General features: G+C 60.1%; 1 protein-coding gene and 1 long non-coding RNA gene across 2 annotated transcripts; one reads left to right on the forward strand and one right to left on the reverse strand.

Annotated features, from left to right (window-relative positions):
- Positions 1–12,052: 12,052 nt before the first annotated feature.
- PHB1 (prohibitin 1) lies at positions 12,053–16,803 on the forward strand. Its single transcript, XM_066567170.1, has 7 exons — positions 12,053–12,068; positions 12,500–12,619; positions 12,915–13,076; positions 13,863–14,005; positions 14,666–14,782; positions 15,360–15,455; positions 16,460–16,803. Exons 2-7 carry the CDS (start codon positions 12,532–12,534, stop codon positions 16,670–16,672), a joined length of 819 nt encoding a protein of 272 aa, XP_066423267.1. The 5' UTR covers positions 12,053–12,068; positions 12,500–12,531; the 3' UTR covers positions 16,673–16,803.
- On the reverse strand, positions 15,708–21,357 carry LOC136567523 (uncharacterized). The gene is made up of 2 exons (XR_010785123.1): positions 16,369–21,357; positions 15,708–16,237 (listed from the first exon to the last, which is right to left on the reverse strand). It is a non-coding gene; the product is annotated as an uncharacterized lncRNA (long non-coding RNA).
- Positions 21,358–22,101: the final 744 nt, after the last annotated feature.

Consider the following 22,101-nt stretch of genomic DNA (forward strand, 5'->3'; position numbering starts at 1 on the left):
GGCTGGCACAGCGGGGCAGCAGCCGCGGGATCCCACAATTAATTCCCCGCAGCAAGTGGCAAATCCAGATGTTCTCCTCAGGCCCTCGGATAAATCCCTCCTCCCCCCCCTCGCCCTCCTCCTCCTCCTCCCTCCATGCTGGGGACACCGAGGTCGTGGCCCGCGGTCCCCGAGCCCTGGCCCTGCCCCCCCCGTGTCCCGGTGCCAGTCTGGGACCATCCCGGGAAATTCCCCAGCCCTGGAAGAGCCCGACCCGGTCTGCTCCGGGCTCCCGGCGCTCCCGGCAGGCGGGACCGGCAGCAGCCCTGGAGCTGCGGCTCCAAGGGAGCCCTGGGAGCACCGGGAGCAGCCCCGGGAGCCCTGAGGAGCACCGGGAGCAGCCCTCGGAGCCGTTTTGCATTCGGGAGAAAAAACCCTTCCCTGAATTTGGGCGGCTGGGAAGGGACTGCCTAGGACACCTCCCACCTCTCCCTGAATCCAGCCTTGCCCATCCCATCCCGTTATCCCATCCCATCCCATCCCATCCCATCCCATCCCATCCCGTTATCCCATCCCATCCCATCCCATCCATGCCCTGGATGCAGCCTGGGGAAAGTGGGGAGCGCTCTAGAAAATCATCTCCAAGGGGAGATTTTCCCGTTGGGATGGGGCTGTGATTCCTACAGGATGGGGTGCAGTTACTCCGTGGAAATGGGACCAGTTATTCCACGGAAATGGGGCTGTGATTCCATGGAAATAGGGCCGTGATTCCCGTAGGGATGGGGTCAGTTATTCCCATAGGGATGGGGTCAGTTATTCCATGGAAATGGGGTCAGTTATTCCCATAGGGATGGGGTCAGTTATTCCCATAGGGATGGGGTCAGTTATCCCATGGAAATGGGGTCAGTTATTCCCATAGGGATGGGGTCAGTTATTCCATGGAAATGGGGTCAGTTATTCCCGTAGGGATGGGGTCAGTTATCCCATGGAAATGGGGCCCAGTTGTTCTGTTCCTACAGGGATGGGGCGATTCTGGGGTGTGGTTGGAACAGGGAAGGTGAATTCCCGTTGGGATGGACTGCAGGGCCTGGGGACACAAGGGGGACATGGGGGGACACAGGGGGGACATGGGGGGACACAGGGGGGACATGGGGGGACACAGGGGGGACATGAGGGACATGGAGGACACAGGATTGTCCCGCTGGGGCTGGGGTGTGACCCCGAGGCTCAGAGCACCCCAAAGGCCCCAGGGCAGGAGGGACCCAGCTCTCCCCAACCCCCCCAGTCCCGCTCCCATCCCCTCGGGGTGTCCCCCTCTGCCCCCCATTTCTCTCCCTGATTTCCAGGCCTGCAATTCCTCCCTCCCTCCCCCTCTCCGGCAGCTCCCGGCCTCCCCCTTCCCTTTTTCCCGTTCTTCCCGTGTTTTCCAGCGCCATCCATCACCCTGCCGGCAGCAGGGGGGGTTCGGGATGGATCCTCGGGCCCTTATAAGGCCGGCCTGGAGGAACCTCCGGGAGAGCCGAGCCGGGCTGGAAAAAACAAACCCCGGAGAGAAACCAGGGCCGGGCAGCTCCAAAAACCGCGGGGAGAAAATCCCGGGAACGGGGAACGGGCAGGGAGGGAGCACGGGGCCACACCCGGCAGCGTTATCGATCGTTATCGATCGTTATCGATCGTTATCGGTGATTGATCGATCCCCGGGCGGGGCCGGCTCCTTCTTTGGGAACCGATTGATCCCGGCGCTGCTGCTGCTGCTGGATCAGGAATTTCGCTGCCCGGAGGAAACGAGTGTCAGTGGGGATGAGCCGGCCGAGAGGAGATTTTTTTATTTTCCTTGGCTCAGGGCTGCGCTTTTCGCTGCGTTTGTTTCTCGTTTGGGGGTGGGGATTGATTTTAATTGACTCAGAGCTCGGCTGGAGGAGAAGGAGATAAAGGAGGAATGGAAGAGAGGGACGAATAGAATGGATTAGAAATTAAATAGAGACAAAATAGAAATTAAACAGGAAAAAAAAATAGAAATAAAATAGAAAAAAAAATAGAAATAAAATAGGAAAAATTAGAAATAAAATAGGATAAATTAGAAATAAAATAGGATAAATAGAAATAATGGAGGAAAAAATAGAAAAAATAGGAATAAAATAGAAATAAATTAGAAATAAAATAGAGGTAAATAGAATAGAGATGAATAGAATAGAATAGAATAGAATAGAATAGAATAGAATAGGATGAATATTCCCACTGGAAGGGCCCTAAAACAATCTCCCAATCCCCCTGTGCAGCCCAGAGGAGATCCAGCGGAATTTTGGGCTCCTCCCAGCCCACTCCAGTTCCAGCTGCCCGCTCAGCCGTGACTCAGTTTCCCCTGTGTCGGTGGGGATGGGAATTTCGCCTCCGGGTGGGAATTTCGCCTCCGGGTGGGAATTTCACCTCCGGGTGGGAATTTCGCCTCGGGGTAGGAATTTCACCCCTCCAGAGCCTCTTCCCAGCAGTGCCTGACGCAGGAGGAGGGAACTCTTTTTCCAGCCCGCCGAGATGATGAGGGAACTTAATTGCTGCCTTCATTGCTTATGCAAATGAGCCGCGAGCATCTGCGGGAGGCGGCGGGAACGGGGCCGGGAGCGGGGCCGGAGCCGGGAGCGGGGCCGGGAGCAGGATTGGGAGCGGAGCCCGGAGCCGGGAGCGGGGAGCGGAGCCGGGAGCGGGGCCGGAGCCGGCCCCGTGTCCCCGCACACCCCGAGGGATCGGCGGGGCAGCTCCCGCAGCTCCGGCCCGGCCCCGCCGCTTCCATTATCGGGTTTATTTTAATTAACGCTTTCCCAATGGGACGGGGCAGCGTTGAGGGAGGTCGTGGTGCGGGGAGGAGCCGCGGGAGGGGGCGGCGGGCGCGCTGGAGGCAGGTGAGAGTTTGCCAAAGGTCAGGAGCCGGGATCGATCGGGGCGGGATAATCGGATTGGGGCGGGCAGCGCTGGCGCGGCCCCGCTGGAATTCTCCGAGCCAGCAAACAGCCAGGAGGAAATTGGGTAAAAGCAATTTTATCCTGGCGTGTAGGAGGGATTTAATGAGGGCCAGGACGTGACAGCAACAGGGAACGTGCCCAGGGGAGCGGGGAGAGGCTCCTGGGAGCACTCGGGACTGCCCGGGGGATGCAAAGAGGGATCCCAGTGCTGGATTTGTGGGGAGATGGGTCCCTGACAGCCCTCAAGGTGTGCACAGGGGTTTGGAGACCTGGAGAGGTCCCGTGCTGGTCTGGGAGGGCTCTGCCAGCCCCATGGAATTCTCTGCCAGCCCCATGGAATTCTCTGCCAGCCCCATGGAATTCTCTGTCAGCTCCATCCCAATCCTGTGGACTGCTCTCCCATCCATACCTCCATGGACGGATCCATCATCCATCCATCCATCCATCCATCCATCCATCCATCCATCCATCCATCCATCCATCCATCCATCCATCATCCATCCATCATCCATCCATCATCCATCCATCCATCCATCCATCCATCCATCCATCCATCCATCCATCCATCCATCCATCATCCATCCATCATCCATCCATCATCCATCCATCCATCATCCATCCATCATCCATCCATCATCCCTCCATCCATCCATCATCCATCATCCATCCATCCATCCATCCATCCATCATCCATCCATCCATCCATCATCCCTCCATCCATCCATCATCCATCCATCATCCCTCCATCCATCCATCATCCCTCCATCCATCCATCCATCATCCATCCATCCATCCATCCATCCATCCATCCATCATCCATCCATCCATCCATCATCCCTCCATCCATCCATCCATCCATCCATCATCCATCCATCCATCCATCATCCCTCCATCCATCCATCCATCCATCATCCATCCATCCATCCATCATCCCTCCATCCATCCATCCATCCATCATCCATCCATCCATCCATCCATTATCCATCCATCCATCCATCCATCCATCCATCCATTCATCCATCCATCCATCCATCCATCCATCCATCCATCCATCCATCCATCCATCCATCCATCCATCCATCCATCCCTCCATCCATCCCATCCCTGTTTCCCCCTGTTCTTTCCCAGGTTTTCCCTCCCCCTGCCCCTGGGATGTTCAGGGACAGACCCGGGGTCCCTTCCGGGGGCTGTGACCCCCAGACCTCTCCAACCCAGGGGGATCCGGGGGTCTCTCCCTCCCGGTGAAACCCGAGCCGCGCCCTGGCAGTGACGGATGGGCCGGGGCCGCTGCCCTGGCGGATCCTCAGCTCCTAAAGCCGCTCCTAAAGCCGCTCCTGAAAGCATTTCAGCTCCCAGGCCGGCAGCGCCGGGGATTTGCTGAAGCCGCTCGAGGTCCCATTTTCCCTGGAACCCATTTCCACGGCATGAATCACCGAGCGGAATGAACTCAATTAGTCCAGACAGAGGCAGGAGATAAATCAGGGTCCCATTAGGAAACCTGCAGGGTAATTTATGGCCCCGAGCGGCAGCGCTGGCTGTCTCCCTTCCCTGCCCATCTGCAAACTGCTCCGCAGCCGTGCCGGGACCGCGCCTCGCTCTCCCGGGGCCGGGGATGCTCCGGGGATGCTCCGGGGATGCTCCGGGGATGCTCCGGGCCAGCCCTGCCCGGCTGACCCAGATCGGAGCGGCTCCTTCACCGGCCCCATTCACCCTCCCTGCTCGTCCATCCACCGCTGCTCTGCTGCTCGGGAGAAACCCGGAGCCTTCCTGGAAATCTGGGCTGGAATTTCCCCGGTTCCAGCTCCTCGGGGGTGCTCCGGGGGCTCGGATCCCCCTCAGCAGCCGGGGATGAGGGGAGGGGGCCGGGAAGGAGCTGGGTGGGCTCGTCCAGGGAGATCAGCCCGGATTTGGGGCGCCCACCCTCCCTGGGGAGGTTCTGTGTGCCGGGCAGGAGCCGGAGCTGATTTTATCAATCATTATCAATCGTTTATCAATCGTCATTACCAACCCAGCTGCTCCGGGCTCCTTCCAATCAGACCGGGAGCTGCCAGGGACAATTCCTGGTGCAGCAGCGGCGGCTCCATCCCCGCCCGGGGCTCTGGGGGCAGCGCGGGGGCTCCCCCACATCCCTGAGCCAGGATTTCCCAATGGGGCTCAAAATGGATTTTTTGCCTCCCGGGCAAAGCCCGCGCTCGGTGCTGGCCCCGGGAGCCGCTCCAAGGGCTGGGAATGCCCCGCGCCCCCGCAGCTCCTTCCAAAAATCATTAAAAAATGCCGGGGGCTGCTTTTCCGCAGGGACAGTTCAGGTGTGCGGGGCTCGATCCCCTCCAGGTGACCGGCGGCTTTCCCGAGGGTTTTCCCGCAGCCCAGGGCAGCTTTCGGGTGGCACAAACCAAAAGGGGGGGCCCCTTCCTGCACCCCAAAAGTGCCTTTTTCACCTTTTCCCCCCTCGATTCTCCGAGCGCGGCTGGATCCATCCCGCCCCCTCCCAGCCCTAATGGGAGTCAGCGGGGAATTTGGGGGATCAATGGCGCACAATTAACGCGCCCCGGAACCGGAGCGGTCCCGCCCGGGAGCCTCCCGGTGCCGGGGAATGGCAGCGCTGGGACGGAGCCATGCGGGAAGTGACGCCTGGGGAGCGCTGCGGGCGCATTTGGCACGGAAAGGGCCCGGCCTGGCAGCCGAGAAATGGAAGCGCCGGGGGGGCTCAGACAGGGCTGGGGCTGGCAAAGCCCCCTGGGCCCCAGAACCCCCCCGCGGGCCGCCCGGCCCCGCCGCTGAAGGAGGAGGCTGTGCTGGGGGGGAAACAGGGGGTGCGAGAGCCCCAGGAATGACCCCCGTATCTGTGACCCCGATATTTGTGACCCCCATATCTGTGACCCCCATATCTGTGACCCCCATATCTGTGACCCCCGTTATCTGTGACCCCCATATCTGTGACCCCCATATCTGTGACCCCCCGTTTTCTGTGACCCCCCGTTTTCTGTGACCCCCATATCTGTGACCCCCGTTATCTGTAATGCCCCGTTATCTGTGCTCCTCCCAGTGTCTGTGACCGCCTGATTGACATCTGTGACCCTCAATGTCTGTGACCCCCCCCGTTATCTATGGCCCCCATATCTGTGAGCCCCCGATATCTGTGACCCCCGTTATCTGTAACCCCCGTTATCTGTGACCCCCGACATCTGTGACCCCATTATCTGTGATCCCCCTTATCTGTGACTCCCCATTATCTGTAACCCCCCATTATCTGCTACCCCGTTATCTGTGAACCCCGTTATCTGTGACCCCGTTATCTGTAACCCCTGTTATCTGTGACCCCCGACATCTGTGACCCCGTTATCTGTTACCCCCTTATCTGTGACCCCGATATCTGTAACCCCCCAATACCTGTGACCCCGTTATCTGTAACCCCCCGATATCTGTAACCCCCCATTATATGTGACCCCCCCGGTCCCCCCCTGCCCGCCCCTGCCCTCATTCCCAGCCGAGGGCCCCGCGCTGTCCCCCCCGTGCCCCCGGGGCCCTGCCCGAGGCCCAGGAGGCAGCGGGGGCTCCCTGACCCCGGGCCGGCTCCGGCTCCACAAAGCTCCGGATTGTTCCCCGCTGCGAGACACAGGAAAACGGGCGGGAGGCGTTTCCAGGGATTCCCGCGGGCCCCGGGACGCTCCGGGCGGATCCTGCGCCCCAGAGGGCGCTGCGGGAGCGCTGGGACACCCCAGAGGCCTCGCTGACCCCGGGCAGTGCCCCTGGAAACGGCAGCACCGGGACGGCACCGGCGGCGCCGGGGGCGGCGGAAGCGGCTCCGGCCCCGCGGGCAGCGGGAGAGGCCGCACTGAGGGGGCTTTGTCCGGCGGGGAGGGCAGGATTGGACCCTGGGGGGTCAAGATTGTACTCGAGGGGTCAGGATTTGACCCTTGGGGGGGGGGGGGGGGGGGGGTCGGGTCAGGATTGGACCCTGGGGGGGGGGGCAGGATTGGACCCTCCCTGGTCAGGATTGGACCCTCCCGGGGTGCAGGATCGGACCCTCCCTGGTCAGGATTGGACCCTCCCTGAGGTGCAGGATTGGACCCTCCCTGGTCAGGATTGGACCCTCCCGGGGTGCAGGATTGGACCCACCCTGGTCAGGATTGGACCCTCCCGGGGTGCAGGATTGGACCCACCCGGGTCAGGATTGGACCCACCCTGGTCAGGATTGGACCCTTGGGGGGTGCAGGATTGGACCCACCCGGGTCAGGATTGGACCCTTCCTGGTCAGGATTGGACCCTTGGGGGGTGCAGGATTGGACCCTCGGGGGGGGGGTACAGGATTGGTCCCATAACGGGAAGGAATGGGGGGATTTGGGGGATTTTGAGCGATTTTGAGGGATTTTGAGGGATTTTGCGGCTCGGCCCCGTCCGGGCCGGGTTTTCCAGCCCCTGTCCCCACTTTGTCTCCCCTCCAGGACATTAAACGCGGCATTAAACCCGAGCCCAACTCGGGAGGAAATTCAAAGTTGCGCAAGCCCAGAGCGGCGGCCGGGGCCGGGTCCGAGGTTCGGGCGCTCATGCGGGGATCGGGTCAGCATTCATTAAGTTCATTAACTCCCTTTTAATTGCAGCCCTTGCTGGGGACGCCGCGTTACCTGCGCGGGGGTGGCACGGGGGTGGCACGGGGGTGGCGCGGGGGTGGCACCGGCGGCTCCCGCGCTGTCCCCGCGCCCCGGGAATGTCCCCAACCGGCCGGGAGCGCCTCTTGGTGCCCAGAGCCCTTCGCCCCGCAAATTCCCTGAGCCCGAGGAAGAGGAGGGTGGGGAAATGTGGGAACCGGGGAGGATGCGGGGTTTGGGGGGGTTGTGGGGTTTGGGGGGTTGCGGGGTTTGGGGGGCAATGCGGGGTTTGGGGGGCAATGCGGGGTTTGGGGGGATGCGGGGGGCGGGAAATGAGGGGTCTGGGGGGATGCGGGGTTTGGGGGGGATGCGGGGTTTGGGGGCAATGCGGGGGTTGGGGGGATTCGGGTTTTGGGGCTGCGCTTTTCCCTGACCCGGCCCCAATTTCCTTGGAGCTGACAATTCCCACTCCGGGAGCTTTTCCGGATAACGCGGCCGGTTCCAGCTGGAGGAGTGAACCCGGTTACGGCACCGGGGAGAGGCGAGAAGCCCCGGGGAGCCGCGGGGCGCCTGGGCTGGCGGTGCGGGACGGGACGGGACGGGACGGGACGGGACAGGACGGGACGGGACGGGACGGGACGGGACGGGACGGGACGGGACCGGACGGGACAGGACGGGACGGGACCGGACGGGACGGGACGGGACCGGACGGGACGGGATGGTCCCGCTCCTCCCGCGGCTCTGCGGGCACGGCCCAGCCCCGCCCGGGGGGCTCAGCTCGGGCCGCACCGGGTCAGGGTCATTCCCTGTGCGCTCCAGGACAATCTCCAAACCCTCCGCGATCCCCAAACCGGGGCCGCACCGGGTCAGGGTCAGTCCCTGTGCGCTCCGGGACAATCCCGCCGCTCCCCAAACCCTCCGCGATCCCCAAACCGGGGCTGCCCGGGCGTCCCGGTGCCCCCGGGGGGGGGTTTTGGCGGACGGGGCTGTCTGAGCGGAAGGCAGGCTGGCTTTGAAGCCATTAATGAATTAAGCTGCACTGCGGGGCCGTGCGGACAGAGTTCAGAATGCAAACAGCCCTAATTCGATTTCTCTGACTTGCAAATCGCGGCAGGGAACTCGGCCGAAATCACATTAAGGCCGTTTCCACTCCGAGCCGTGTCCTCGCAGGGCTTTTAATGCAGTTTCACTAATTGAATTTAAACGCTTATTGAGCCTAATTCGGGTTTGTGCCGGGGGCGGGGCTGGGTTGGGACCCCCAGGAAGGGCTGGGACCCCCGGGAAAGGCTGGGTTGGGATCCCCGGGCAGGGCTGGGACCCCCCGAAGGATGGGGTGGGACCCCCAGGTTGGGTTGGGACCCCCAGGAAGGGCTGGGATCCCCAGGAAGAGCCGGGTTAGGACCCCTGGGAAGGGCCGGGATCCCTCTGGACTGGGCTGGGACCCCCGGGGATGCCAGGACCCCCGAAGGCTGGGGTGGGTGGGACTGGGACCAGGCCCACACCGGCTTTGGGGTGGAACCCCCCCAGTCCTGGCACCCCCCGGAGGCCCCGCGGGTCCCCCCGGGCTCGGCGCGTTCGTGCCGCGGAGCTCGGGAGCGGCGGGGGGAGGAGAAGAGGACGCGCTTTGTTCCCGTTCGTTCCCAGCCCGGGGGGCACAATGAGCCCTTCTTGAGCCGCCCGCGCTGCCCGCCAGGAAATGTCCCCCAAAAACGGGACCGCGGGCTCGGGGGGCTCGGGGAGGGGCCCGGGGATGCGGTTCTGCTGGCACCCCCAAATAACGGGGTTCCTGTGCTGGTTTGGGGTCCGGTTCTGCTGGTATCCCCCAGTAACGGGGTTCTTGTGCTGGTTTGGGGTGCGGTTCTGCTGGCACCCCCAAATAACGGGGTTCCTGTGCTGGTTTGGGGTGCGGTTCTGCTGGCACCCCCAAATAACAGGGTTCCTGTGCTGGTTTGGGGTGCGGTTCTGCTGGCACCCCCAAATAACGGGGTCCCAGCTCAATTTTGGGGTGCGACCCCACAGTCACCCCCAAGAACGAGCTCCCAGCTCAATTTTGGGGTGCAAGCCCACAGCCACACCCCAAGAAAGGGCTCAGTTTTGGGGTCGCCCGTGTCACCGCCCCCCGAGTGCGGGGTCCCCCACCAAGGGCCCTCCCTGCTCCCACAGCCCCCACCCCAAACTCTGGCCCGGGAGCAGCTGCGGCCTCGAATCGGTCCCGAATGGGAATGGGGAGAGCTCGTCCCGAGCGGGAATGGGAATGGGAATGGGAATGGGATGGGAATGGGGATGGGAATGGGAAAGGGAAAGGGGATGGGAATGGGAACAGGAAATGAGGAATGGGGATGGGAATTGGGGATGGGATTGGGATTGGGAACGGGAATGGGAAAAGGGATGGGAATGGGAACTGGAAATGGGAATGGGAACAGGAACAGGAATGGGGAGAGCTCATCCTGCATGGGAACGGGAGCGGGAATGGCAATGGAATGGGAATGGGAATGGGAACGGAAACAGAAATGGGAATGGGAATGGAATGGGAATGGGAAAGGGAATGGGAATGGGGAGAGCTCATCCTGCATGGGAACGGGAGCGGGAATGGCAATGGAATGGGAATGGGAATGGGAATGGGAACGGGAAAGGGAATGGAATGGGAATGGGAATGGGGATGAGAATGGGAATGGGAATGGGGAGAGCTCATCCTGCATGGGAACGGGAGCGGGAATGGCAATGGAATGGGAATGGGAATGGGAATGGGAACGGGAAAGGGAATGGAATGGGAATGGGAATGGGGATGAGAATGGGAATGGGAATGGGGAGAGCTCATCCTGCATGGGAACGGGAGCGGGAATGGCAATGGAATGGGAATGGGAATGGGAACGGGAATGGGGAGAGCTCACCCCACATGGGAACAGGAGCGGGATTGGGAATGGAAATGGAATAGGAATGGGAATGGGCTACATGAACCCAGCACGAGCGAGTGAGGAGCAGAGCTCAGGGGGTGCCAACCCCGATCCATGAATCCCAGGTTTAATGGGATTTTCCCTGTTGGATCCTGCATCCAACGGGGTCACCTGGCAGCGGAACCCGCCGCGGGCGCGGGGCTGGGGTGGGTTTTTTTCCCTTTTTTCCCCGTTTTTCGGGATTCCCGGAGCCAAAGGGAGAGCGCTGCTTCCCTCTAGCGGCTCCGGGGACGGGAGGGGACAGGAGGGGACAGGGCCGGGAATGTCCCCGCGCTCCGCTGGGGAATCGCGGCTCCAGGGACAGGGGGAACATCAAATCCCGGTGTCCACGGCTCAGGAAGGACCAGGAGCTGCTGGAGAGGGCTCGAGGGAGGGCACGAAAATGATTTGGGGTCTCGAGAGGCTCGGGTGAGGAGAGAGAGGGAGCTGGGCCTGGTGAGACTGGAGGAGGGAAGGCTGAGAGTGGAAATATCCCACATTCCTGTGGAAATATCTGAAATATCCATGGGAATCTGTCACGGGAGAGGGGATCCCGTCAATGCATGGAAATAATCTCAAATATCCATGGAAATGTCTCAGATATCTATGGAAATCTGTCACTGGAGAGATTCCCACCAATGCATGGAAATAGCTCAGATATCCATGGAAATCTCTCATTTCGGAGAAGGGATCCCACCAATGCACGGAAATAGCTCAGATATCCATGGAAATCTCTCATTTTGGAGAAGGGATCCATCCCATCAATGCACGGAAATAGCTCAGATATCCATGGAAATCTCTCATTTCGGAGAAGGGATCCCACCAATGGACGGCAATAGCTCAGATATCCATGGAAAGCTCTCATTTCGGAGAAGGGATCCCACCAATGCACGGAAATAGCTCAGATATCCATGGAAATCTCTCATTTCGGAGAAGGGATCCCACCAATGCACGGAAATAGCTCAGATATCCATGGGAATCTCTCATTTCAGAGAAGGGATCCCACCAATGCACGGAAATAGCTCCAGGAGGTGTCAGACTCTGCTCCTCAGGACGAGGAGCAATGGCCAGAAATTAACCACGACTCCCACTTCGGCAGGAGAAAGATCTGTCCATGGAGGGTGGCCGGGACGGGTCTGAGGTGTCCCTCGGACATTCCAACCCCACCCGTGTCACCTGCTCCAGGTGACGCTGCCTGGCCAGGGGGTTGGACTGTGTGACCTTCAGAGGTCCCAGCCTATCCTGGCATTCTGGGAGCGGGCAGCGCTGCCCCAGAATGGTGCCCGTGTCCCCCGCATGTCCCGTGTCCCCCGCATGTCCCTTGTCCCCGCACGCCCCCCCCCCCACCCCGGTGCCTTCCCCCAACAGGACTACATCTCCCAAGAGCCCGTGCGCGCAGGCCGCCGCCCCAGCCAATAGCGCGCGGCCTTGCTCAGCCAGCGGGGCGCCGCGGGGCACACCGGAACCTATAGGCGGGCCGGCAGAGGGCACGGGCGCGGGGAACTACATATCCCAGAGAGCCCCGGGAGGCGCGGGCCAATGAGGAGCGCGCGTCTTGGCGCGGGGCGCAGGCGCGCTGGGGGGGGGGGCGGTCGCGGATTCATGTGGAGGTCAGCGGCGCGGCGGGAGCGGCGGGAGGGAGGGTGGCGGTGGGTCCGGGAAACCGGGAAAACCGAGGGAAACCGGGGGACCCGAGCTGAGCCGCGGCCTGAGGCGGGCGGGCAGGGTGGACACAGCGGGGCCTTGGCCCCTGGGTGCCCGTGCTGGGGGCGAGCGGCCTAGGAGGGAGCGGGAAGGGGGAGGCCCGGGGGGCGTGGGGGCAGGGGAGAGCGGGGGAAGGCCTTGGAGGGGTCCGAGGCCGCAGGGTCCGAGCCCCGGGACGGTCACGGGAGGGAGACCCCGGGGCCGAGGTGTCTGTGGGGCAGAAGGAGCCCCCGGTGTGGTTCGGGGCCCTGGGCAGGGGTCGCTGCCCGGTGCGGTTTTGTGGTCTGGGGCTCTGGGCAGGGGTCGCAGTGAGGTTTGAGGGTCTGGGGGTTTGCAGGAGGGCTCTGGAGCGGGGGCTGGAGCGCTGAGATGGCTGCCAAGGTATTCGAGAGCATCGGGAAGCTCGGCCTGGGCTTGGCTGTGGCGGGGGGAGTCGTCAATTCTGCTCTTTACAACGGTGAGTGGGACAGCCCTGGTCGCTTCATTTTGTGTTTCTGTCCAAACCCTGACTTCTCAGTGCTTTTATTGCCCGGTAAGAACAGACTGAGGGCCTGCAGTGCACTCCTTCCTCCAAAAATCACGGAGCTGCTTGGGAGGAGCAGACTGGGGGGCCCTGTGAGGAGCAGACTGGGGGTCCTGCAGCTCCTCTTGCTCCAAACACTGTTGTTAATTAAGCTATGCTGTTAATGAAGTCTCCAACCCCCGTGGCAGCAGCACAGCAGCCCTGAGTGCTGTTTCTTTCCCCCCTGCAGTGGACGCAGGGCACAGAGCTGTGATCTTCGACCGCTTCCGGGGGGTGCAGGACGTGGTGGTGGGCGAGGGCACCCATTTCCTGATCCCCTGGGTGCAGAAACCCATCATCTTCGACTGCCGCTCGCGGCCCCGCAACGTGCCCGTCATCACCGGCAGCAAAGGTGGGTCTGGGGGCTCCAGGGGTTTGGGGTTTATCCTTCTGCACCTGCAGTTGTGGTCCTAAGGGCCAGGCCGTGGAGCAGGGGCCAGAAACTGAGCAAGGTCCACCTCAGGGTGAGGTAAGGGTGAGCAGGAAGGGCCTGGAGTGTCCCTCAGAGGTGGCAGCCCCACCTGTGTCACTTGCTGCAGGTGGCCCTGCCTTGGCTGGCTGATGGCCAGAGGTCCCTTCCATCAGCAGTGGTTTGGTCTCTTAAATAAAGAACAGCTTGAGGAACTCTTTGGTCCCAAATATTTGGGACCTCTGGAGATCCTCCTGCCCAACCGTCCCTGACTGTGGTGATCCCACACGTCCCGGTGTGACAGGGGAATGGTTTGAGGTTTTTATAAAGGACATAAAGGTTAAAGAGCTCTTCCTTTGGTCCCAGATATTTGGGGCTGGAAGGGATCTCTGGAGACCCTCCAGTCCCAAATGTTCCTTGGCTCTGGAGATCCCACATGTCCCAGGGTGACACAGGAATGGTTTGATCTTCCTTTGGTGCTGTGAATCACTGAATCCTGACCTCTGGAGCTCACCTGGGGCAGGTGACACCAGTGGGGCTGGGAGGGACCTCTGGAGCTCACCTGGGGCAGGTGACACGGGTAAGGTTGGGATTCTCCCCTACAGCAGCGCAGAGCAGGACCCCGGAGGGGAGCAGGGCAGCGAGCCCAGCTCATTTTTGGTGGGGGGTTTTTCTGGGGAGCATTCCCTGCTCCTGCAGCTCCCTGACGGGCGGCTGCTGCTGCTGCAGACCTGCAGAACGTGAACATCACGCTGCGGATCCTGTTCCGGCCCGTGACGGCGCAGCTGCCGCGCATCTTCACCAGCATCGGCGAGGACTACGACGAGCGCGTGCTGCCCTCCATCACCACCGAGATCCTCAAGTCCGTGGTGGTGAGCGCGCCCTGGGCTCTCCTGGCGCGGGGCGGGGAACGCGCGGCGCCCTGGAATCGCGGAGTTCCAGCCTGGATTGGGTGGGAGGCGGCTGGGAGCTCGTCCAGACCCAGCCCTGCCGTGGGCTCCCAGCCCCATCCGGCCTGGCCTTGGACAGGGCCTCCAGACCTCCCTGGGAGACCCTTTCCATGGGGGAATTCCTGCTGCTGTCCTCACTGGTGCGGCCTAGGGCTGTGTCCAGCTCCTGCGTGTTCCCAGCGGCGTCCGTTGCGTTCCCAGAGGTGTCCATCCTGTTCCAGCCATTCCCAACAGTGTCCATCCCATTCCCAGTGGTGTCCATCCCATTCCATCCTGTTCCCAGTGGTGTCCATCCTGCTCCAGCCATTCCCAGCGGTGTCTATCCCATTCTCAGCATTGTCCATCCTGTTCCATCCCATTCCCAGCAGTGTCCATCCCATTCCCACCCCATTCCCAGCCATTCCCATCCCATTCCCAGCCGTTGCCATCCCGTTCCCAGCATTTCCACCCCATTCCCAGCAGTTCCCAACCCGTTCCCAGCATTTCCACCCCGTTCCCAGCCGTTCCCGTCCCGTTCCCAGCCGTTCCCGTCCCGTTCCCAGCATTTCCACCCCATTCCCAGCCGTTCCTGTCCCGTTCCAGGCGCGCTTTGACGCGGGTGAGCTGATCACGCAGCGGGAGCTGGTGTCCCGGCAGGTCAGCGAGGACCTCACCGAGCGCGCGGCCACCTTCGGCCTCATCCTGGACGACGTGTCCCTGGTGAGCCCTGCAGGGCCCCGGGGACAGGAGGGGACCCCTGGGACAGGAGGGGATCCCCGGGTGGCCAGGGTTGGACGCTTGGGCTCGTGTGGCCGTGTTTGCAGGGACGTCATGGTCACGGCTCTGCTGTTGTCCCCGTGACCTTGGGCAGCCCTTGGTGGCCTCAGCCCTCCCTGTGCAGGGGTTTTGTAGCCCCCCAGGAGCTGCTGAGGGGGAATTGGTTGGGCTGCGGGTGCTTTGGGATTGGGAGCAGCTCCACAGGCAGCCCTGGAAGCACCAGGAGGGAAAATCCCCACTGGGACAGCAGGAAATTCCCACTGGTTCCTGTGCTGAGCTATCCAGGGAGGGAGCTCTGCCCTCCCAGCTCCCTTCAGAAATAGAATTGATCCTGCTGGGAGCACAGGAAGCCTCTGCAGAGGGTGACTTTGTTTCTGCCAAAGGGGAGTTTGGACACTTTGTTTCTGGAGCTTTGCCCTGGCTGGGTGTGGGGTCCCGGTGGGATTTCCTTCCAGGGATCCCGGTTTCTGTGCCCATCCCGGGGTCCCTGTGGGTGACCTGGTTTGGTTTGTGTCCCCAGACCCACCTGACCTTTGGCAAGGAGTTCACGGAGGCGGTGGAGATGAAGCAGGTGGCGCAGCAGGAGGCGGAGCGGGCCAGGTTCATCGTGGAGAAGGTACCTGCTCCTTCAGGAGACTGGGGATCACCTCTGCCATCCCCGCCTCTCCCCAGGGGTTTTTCCTGGAATATCCTGTCCCAGCCTCCCTGCAGTGCTGATCAGGAATGGTTTTTTCCCCAAAATCCAACCCAAACCCAGCTGGAGAAGGGAGGCTCCTCCTTCCACCCCACAGCGCTGAATGCAGCCGTGCTCGCTGTTTGCTCCTGGCTCATCCCAGGATGAGGGAAGAGAGGAGGATCTGACTCCATGTTTCAGAAGGCTGATTTATTATTTTATGATATATATTATATTAAAACTATACTAAAAGAATAGGACTTCTACAGAAGGCTGGCTAAGAATAGAACAGGAAAGAATGAATAACAAGGGCTTGTGGCTCTCTGTCTGAGCCAGCTCACTTTGATTGGCCATTAATTAGAAACAACCACATGAGCCCAATCCCAGATGCACCTGTTGCATTCCACAGCAGCAGATAACCATTGTTTGCATTTTGTTCCTGAGGCCTCTCGGCTTCTTGGGAGGAAAAATCCTAAGGAAAGATTTTGTGTCACAGAGATCTTTTATGAAAAATCCTAAGGAAAGGATTTTGTGTCACAGAAATCTCTTATGAAAAATCCTTTTTTAGGATTTTCCATAAAAGGTTTCTGTGACACACTCTGGATCATCTCTGGAGTGTCCAGCAGCACAGTGGGGTCATCATCTCTTGTGTCAGCTCAGATTTCAGCTGACTGCAGGCTCTGGCTTTGGGAACTGCCAGCGGGGATCTCCGGGTAGGACAGAGCCTGAAAACCACCAGAATTCAGCTCGAAATTGCCTTTTTTCCTTTTCCCACAGTGGGCAAACTGGTTATTCTGTATCCCACTGTTCATCAACCCAGTTTAAAGAGCGCCACCCTAAAGCAAAGCCCTTTCACCTGCCGTGGCTGGGGAAGCCCCGCGGGGCAGCGCCGCTCTGTCCATCTGTCTGTCCATCCGTGCATTCCCATTTCCCCGCTGTCCCCGCAGGCCGAGCAGCAGAAGAAGGCAGCTGTGATCTCTGCAGAGGGCGACTCCAAGGCTGCAGAGCTGATTGCCAACTCTCTGGCCACGGCGGGGGACGGGCTGATCGAGCTGCGCAAGCTGGAGGCGGCCGAGGACATCGCGTACCAGCTCTCGCGCTCGCGCAACATCACCTACCTGCCCTCGGGCCAGTCCGTGCTGCTGCAGCTGCCCCAGTGAGCCCCTGCCCTCTGGGGAAACACCAGAAACACACAAAGAAATCATTGCAATTTCCTCGCGGAGGAAACGGAAATTTGGAAATTGGAGGGATTTATTTTTGGGGTGGTTTGTTGTTTTTTTTTTTTTTTTGGATGGGTAATCAAATAAAAGTGAACGCTCGCGACGTCAGGCCTGCGGTTCCTCCCCTGCACTGCCCTCCCCTCACTCAGGGACTCTGAGTTTGGGAGTTCAGGAAAATTTGGGGATTCAGAAAGTGAGATTTGGGGATTGGCCCTTTGCAGGCAGGTGGAGCAGCAGGAGCAGAGTTTTGCTGGGATGGAGCCCAGGTGAGTCCCTGGCCACGGGTGCTGCATCCATCAGGGCTCAGAGCTGCCTCAGTGCCTTCAGGCTGGCTGGGCCAGGGATGCTCAGGGCCCTCAGCCGTGCCAGACCTTCAGGTGTCACCCGAGACAGCTCAGGGCAGGGCAGGGGCTCTGAGGAGCACAGATTCGCTCTGGCTCTGCAGGAAGCCCCTCTGGGGCTGGGCATCTCCCCTCCTTGCCCCTGAGCTGTCCCTGTCCTGCCCCACGGGCTCCTGTGCCAGCCCCTTGCTGCTCCAGGGGCAGGAATCCCCTGTGCCATCCCTGCTGAGGGAAGGGGAGCTGTGAGGAGGGTGGGGTTGTGTAACCAGCCCTCAATAAATGTCACAGTCCCAAGGCTGGCACCCTGGGTCCTTGGTTTTTTTTTGTGCTGAGGGTTGGGCTCGGTGGGGCTGGGGTGGCTGGGAAGAGTCCTGGCAAAGAGAGGGATCGACCCTGCCACCCCCAGAGCCTGAGGTGTGACTCTGACTGGATTTGTCAGCAGCTGAGAGCACCTGGGGCAGCCTCTGGGGCACCCGGGGTCTGCTGGGTGCTGGAATGGGCACCTGGCCCTGCTGCAGCTGCCCCAGGTGGGACAGGGCCCAAACCTGGGACAATCCCTGCCCTGGAGCAGGACCCAAACCCGGGACAATCCCTGCCCTGGAGCCCCCTGGAATCATCCCCCAGGTGGGACAGGACCCAAACCTGGGACAATCCCTGCCCTGGAGCCTCCTGGAATCATCCCCCAGGTGGGACAGGACCCAAACCTGGGACAATCCCTGCCCTGGAGCCTCCTGGAATCATCCCCCAGGTGAGGCAAGGCCCAAACCCAGGATAATCCCTGCCCTGGAGCTCGGGGAGAGCAGATGGGGAAGAGTTTCCTCACCTTTGTGATGTTTGTACCTGAGGGGATCCAGCAGAAAATGTCCTGGGAGAAAGAGGGCCGGGGAGCAGGAACAAGGTGGAAAAGAGCAGGAATCACCTCCCAGGTCAGGCTGGGAGATGGGCAGAGACCCTCAGGGCCAAGTTTTCATTTAATGATTGCTCCAGCACGGACTTTAGAACTTCCCTGTGAGGAATCTGTTCTGTGCTTAACTTGAAAAGGCAAAAAAAAAAAATCCACAAAGCCAAAGGGAATTTTTTAGCCAAGGCTAGCCAAAGGGGAATTTAATTTTTCGGTGTTTTTTGTGCAGGGTCTGATGGTGCAGTTGTGTTCTCCAGGAGCCCAAGGAGAAGGAACCAGCCCAGATGGAGCTGCCAGTGCTCCCCAGCGCCAGGAGATGCTGCTGGGTGTGAGCTCTGCTGCCTGGAGGCAATTAATCTTGAACTGTGCTTCTACACCGGGAAAGGGAACAGGAGTTTCCTCTGCTGGAGCTTCTGCTCTGCACTGACACGGCCTCAAAGCCTCGGCAGTGGTGGCTCCCAGGCCTTCCTGTGGCAGCACCCAGCAGGAAAATCCCTTTGTTCCCCTTCTGCTGCCTCTCCCACTGCTCCAGGGCATCCTGAGCAGATCTGAGGATAAACCTGGAGCCTGGCTGGGCTGCACAGCTGGGGCTGCACAGCTGGGGCTGCACAGCTGGGGCTGCCAGCACCGCCTGTGCCTCAGTTTCCCTTCCCAGGACCCTTGAGCAGCTCCGAGGGCTCTGCCCTTTTGGGGAAGGAGAAATTGTCCCAAAGGTGCCAGGTCCAGGCTGTGCCCAAGGCGGAACTGGCAGCGTTTGGAGGCCTCACAAATCACCAGGCACTTCAGGGGTGAAGGGCCAGGGCTGCTCCAGGATCCTCCTGTCAGGAACGGGGATGAGGAGCCCGGAGCTCCCAGCACAGATCCCGTGGCAGGACCTGCAGGGCTGGGCACTGCCAGAACATTCCGGCCCTAAAAGCTGCGTGGGACACGGGGAGCAGGCAGAGCCCTGAGCCCTGAGCCTGCCCAGGGCACAGCAACAGCCAGCTGGGGCCTTCCCTGAGTGAGGGACAGCTGTGCCCCTGAGCGAGGGCATCTGTTCATTCCTGAGTGAGGGAGATCTGTTCATTCCTGAGTGAGATCTGTTCATTCCTGAGTGAGTGAAGGGATCTGTTCATCCCTGAGTGAGGGAGATCTGTTCATCCCTGAGTCAGATCTGTTCATCCCTGAGTGAGGGAGATCTGTTCATTCCTGAGTGAGATCTGTTCATCCCTGAGTGAGGGAGATCTGTTCATTCCTGAGTGAGATCTGTTCATCCCTGAGTGAGATCTGTTCATCCCTGAGTGAGATCTGTTCATCCCTGAGTGAGGGAGGAGATCTGTTCATTCCTGAGTGAGATCTGTTCATCCCTGAGTGAGGGAGGAGATCTGTTCATTCCTGAGTGAGATCTGTTCATTCCTGAGTCAGATCTGTGCTCCTGAGTGAGGGGACCTGTTCATTCCTGAGTGAGATCTGTTCATCCCTGAGTGAGATCTGTTCATCCCTGAGTGAGATCTGTTCATTTCTGAGTGAGATCTGTTCATTTCTGAGTGAGATCTGTTCATCCCTGAGTGAGATCTGTTCATCCCTGAGTGAGGGAGGAGATCTGTTCATCCCTGAGTGAGATCTGTTCATCCCTGAGTGAGGGAGGAGATCTGTTCATTCCTGAGTCAGATCTGTTCATTCCTGAGTGAGATTTGGTCATTTCTGAGTCAGATCTGTGCCCTTGAGTGAGATCTGTGCCCCTCTGATGGGATTTGTGCCCCTCATGTGAGGGGATCTGTTCATTTCTGAGTGAGGAGATCTGTTCATTTCTGAGTGAGGGGATCTGTTCATTCCTGAGTGAGGGGATCTGTTCATTTCTGAGTGAGGGGTTCTGTTCATTTCTGAGTGAGGGGTTCTGTTCATTCCTGAGTGAGGGGATCTGTTCATTTCTGAGTGAGGGGTTCTGTTCATTTCTGAGTGAGATTTGGTCATTTCTGAGTCAGATTTGGTCATTTCTGAGTCAGATCTGTGCCCTTGAGTGAGATCTGTTCATTTCTGAGTGAGATCTGTGCCCCTCTGATGGGATTTGTGCCCCTCATGTGAGGGGATCTGTTCATTTCTGAGTGAGGGGTTCTGTTCATTTCTGAGTCAGATCTGTTCATTTCTGAGTGAGGGGATCTGTTCATTCCCGAGTGAGATTTGGTCATTTCTGAGTGAGGGGTTCTGTTCATTTCTGAGTGAAGGGATCTGTTCATTTCTGAGTGAGGGGATCTGTTCATTTCTGAGTGAGATTTGGTCATTTCTGAGTGAGGGGTTCTGTTCATTTCTGAGTGAGGGGATCTGTTCATTTCTGAGTCAGATCTGTTCATTTCTGAGTGAGGGGTTCTGTTCATTCCTGAGTGAGGGGTTCTGTTCCTCCCCGATCCCCTCTCCCCACAGCCCCGCAGGCACTGCTGACCCCGGGCAGGGCTCCCTGGGCCCCAGCAATGACCCAAATCTGCTTCCTCAGCAAGCCCAGAGCCTCTGGAAGCCCCGCAGGTGGGGGCAGCGCGTTCTGCTGTGTCTGCAGCCCTGGGCCCAGCACATTCTCCCACTTTTGCTGTACTTTTTCCAGCTTTCAGCTTTCAGCTGCTTAGACAAAACAAAATCTGAATTGTAGGGGAGGCCACCCACGGCTGAGGGACTGCAGGGGCTCAGGAGGAAATGGAGATTTGTGTCACCTTTACCTGGCCCAGGAGGGGTTTTTAACCCTGGTGACAGCTGGAGAGAAGGGAAATGCAGGAGAGAAGGACCCTGGAGCCAGAGCAGAGGTGATCTGAGGAAATGGGGCTGACAGGGACCTGTGGCTGTGGGGCAGAGCTGCAGGGCCTGGGTTGGTTCCCCCCTCTCTCTCCCTGCTCCTCTCAGTCAGGGATGGATGGGGAGATGAGTTCCTTGTTTTCCTCATGCCAGCAGCTCCAGGATATTTCTACCTGCTGCCCTTGGTGGCTGTGGCGGTGGTTGATGGCTCTGCTCCCCCTCTGCGCTGTCCCTCAGATCCCACATTTGGAAAAGGGGCTCTGTCGCTGCTGCTTGTGCATTCACCTCCCAAGGAACAAAAAAATCCCCAAAATTCTTCCTCCTTCCCTCTCTGAGGCAGGGAATTCCAGCACATCCTCGCCCAGAGTTATCCAGCAGCCCAGCACCTGCCCCAACACCGTTTTTCCTCCCGGAGCTGCACTGCTCGGGGGTGTTGGGCTGAGATTTGGAGCCGTGCCCGGGCACTCCAAGGTGACCACGTCCAGCAGAGATTGGGACAGCTCTGGCTGGGTCGGGCAGCACCAGCTGCCCCGGGGCTGGGTCAGCGTGTCCCCTTCTGCTGCAGGAACAGCGGGGGCAAGGAGGAAAACGGGGAGCATTGTTCTGATCCCGCCAGGGGCTGCCCCAGCCTGCCCTGCCCCTTTCACTCCATCCTGAACTTTGCCTCCCAATCCCCGCTCGGCACGGGCAGCTCCGCTCCGGCCTTCATGCTCAGGAATCCAGAGCAAGCCAAACCCTCTGGAATTTGGCATTTGTAACGCCGGGGGGGGGGGAGCGAGGGCGCCGAGGTTTTTTGGCAGAATCTCAAAGCCAGCGCCCTCCACTGCTGGGGGCACTTGCAGGCGAGGAGACAAACCAGGTGGAGATGGTGGACTGAAGGATTTAGGAGAGGGATGCAAAGCTGAGGGAAGTCCTCGGGAAACAGCGGCGCTGCCAAAGGGCTCGGTGCCCTTCCCCCTCTCACTAATTCCTCCACTGCTGCCAAACCCAAACCACAGCAGCGCTGTCCCCTCCTACACAGCCCCAGCCGTGGTTTTGGGGCTGCGGCCGAGGCTCGGCAGCTTCCCAGGGCAGGTGGCACCTGGAGAAGGCAGGGCCAGCCCGGGGAGGGACAGCTCCGTGTCCCCCGGGAGCCCCGCACCTGTCACCAGCTACCTGCCAGAGGTGCTGCTCCTTGTCACACCGCTCACACTCACTCATCAGGGAGTCATCACCAAACCGCAGGCTGCAGTTAAGTAGTTATTAGCGTGTTAAGGGGAGAGAAAGTTTGAGTAAGCGGGAGCTGGGGTTTGGCACTGACTGCTCCGGCTCCTGCAGAGCGCTCCGGGTCTCACTGAGGGGCTCAGGGCCTCACCCGGGCCCGAGGG

The sequence above is a fragment of the Molothrus aeneus genome, chromosome 28, assembly GCF_037042795.1.
Source record: "Molothrus aeneus isolate 106 chromosome 28, BPBGC_Maene_1.0, whole genome shotgun sequence".
Classification (NCBI taxonomy): domain Eukaryota; kingdom Metazoa; phylum Chordata; class Aves; order Passeriformes; family Icteridae; genus Molothrus; species Molothrus aeneus.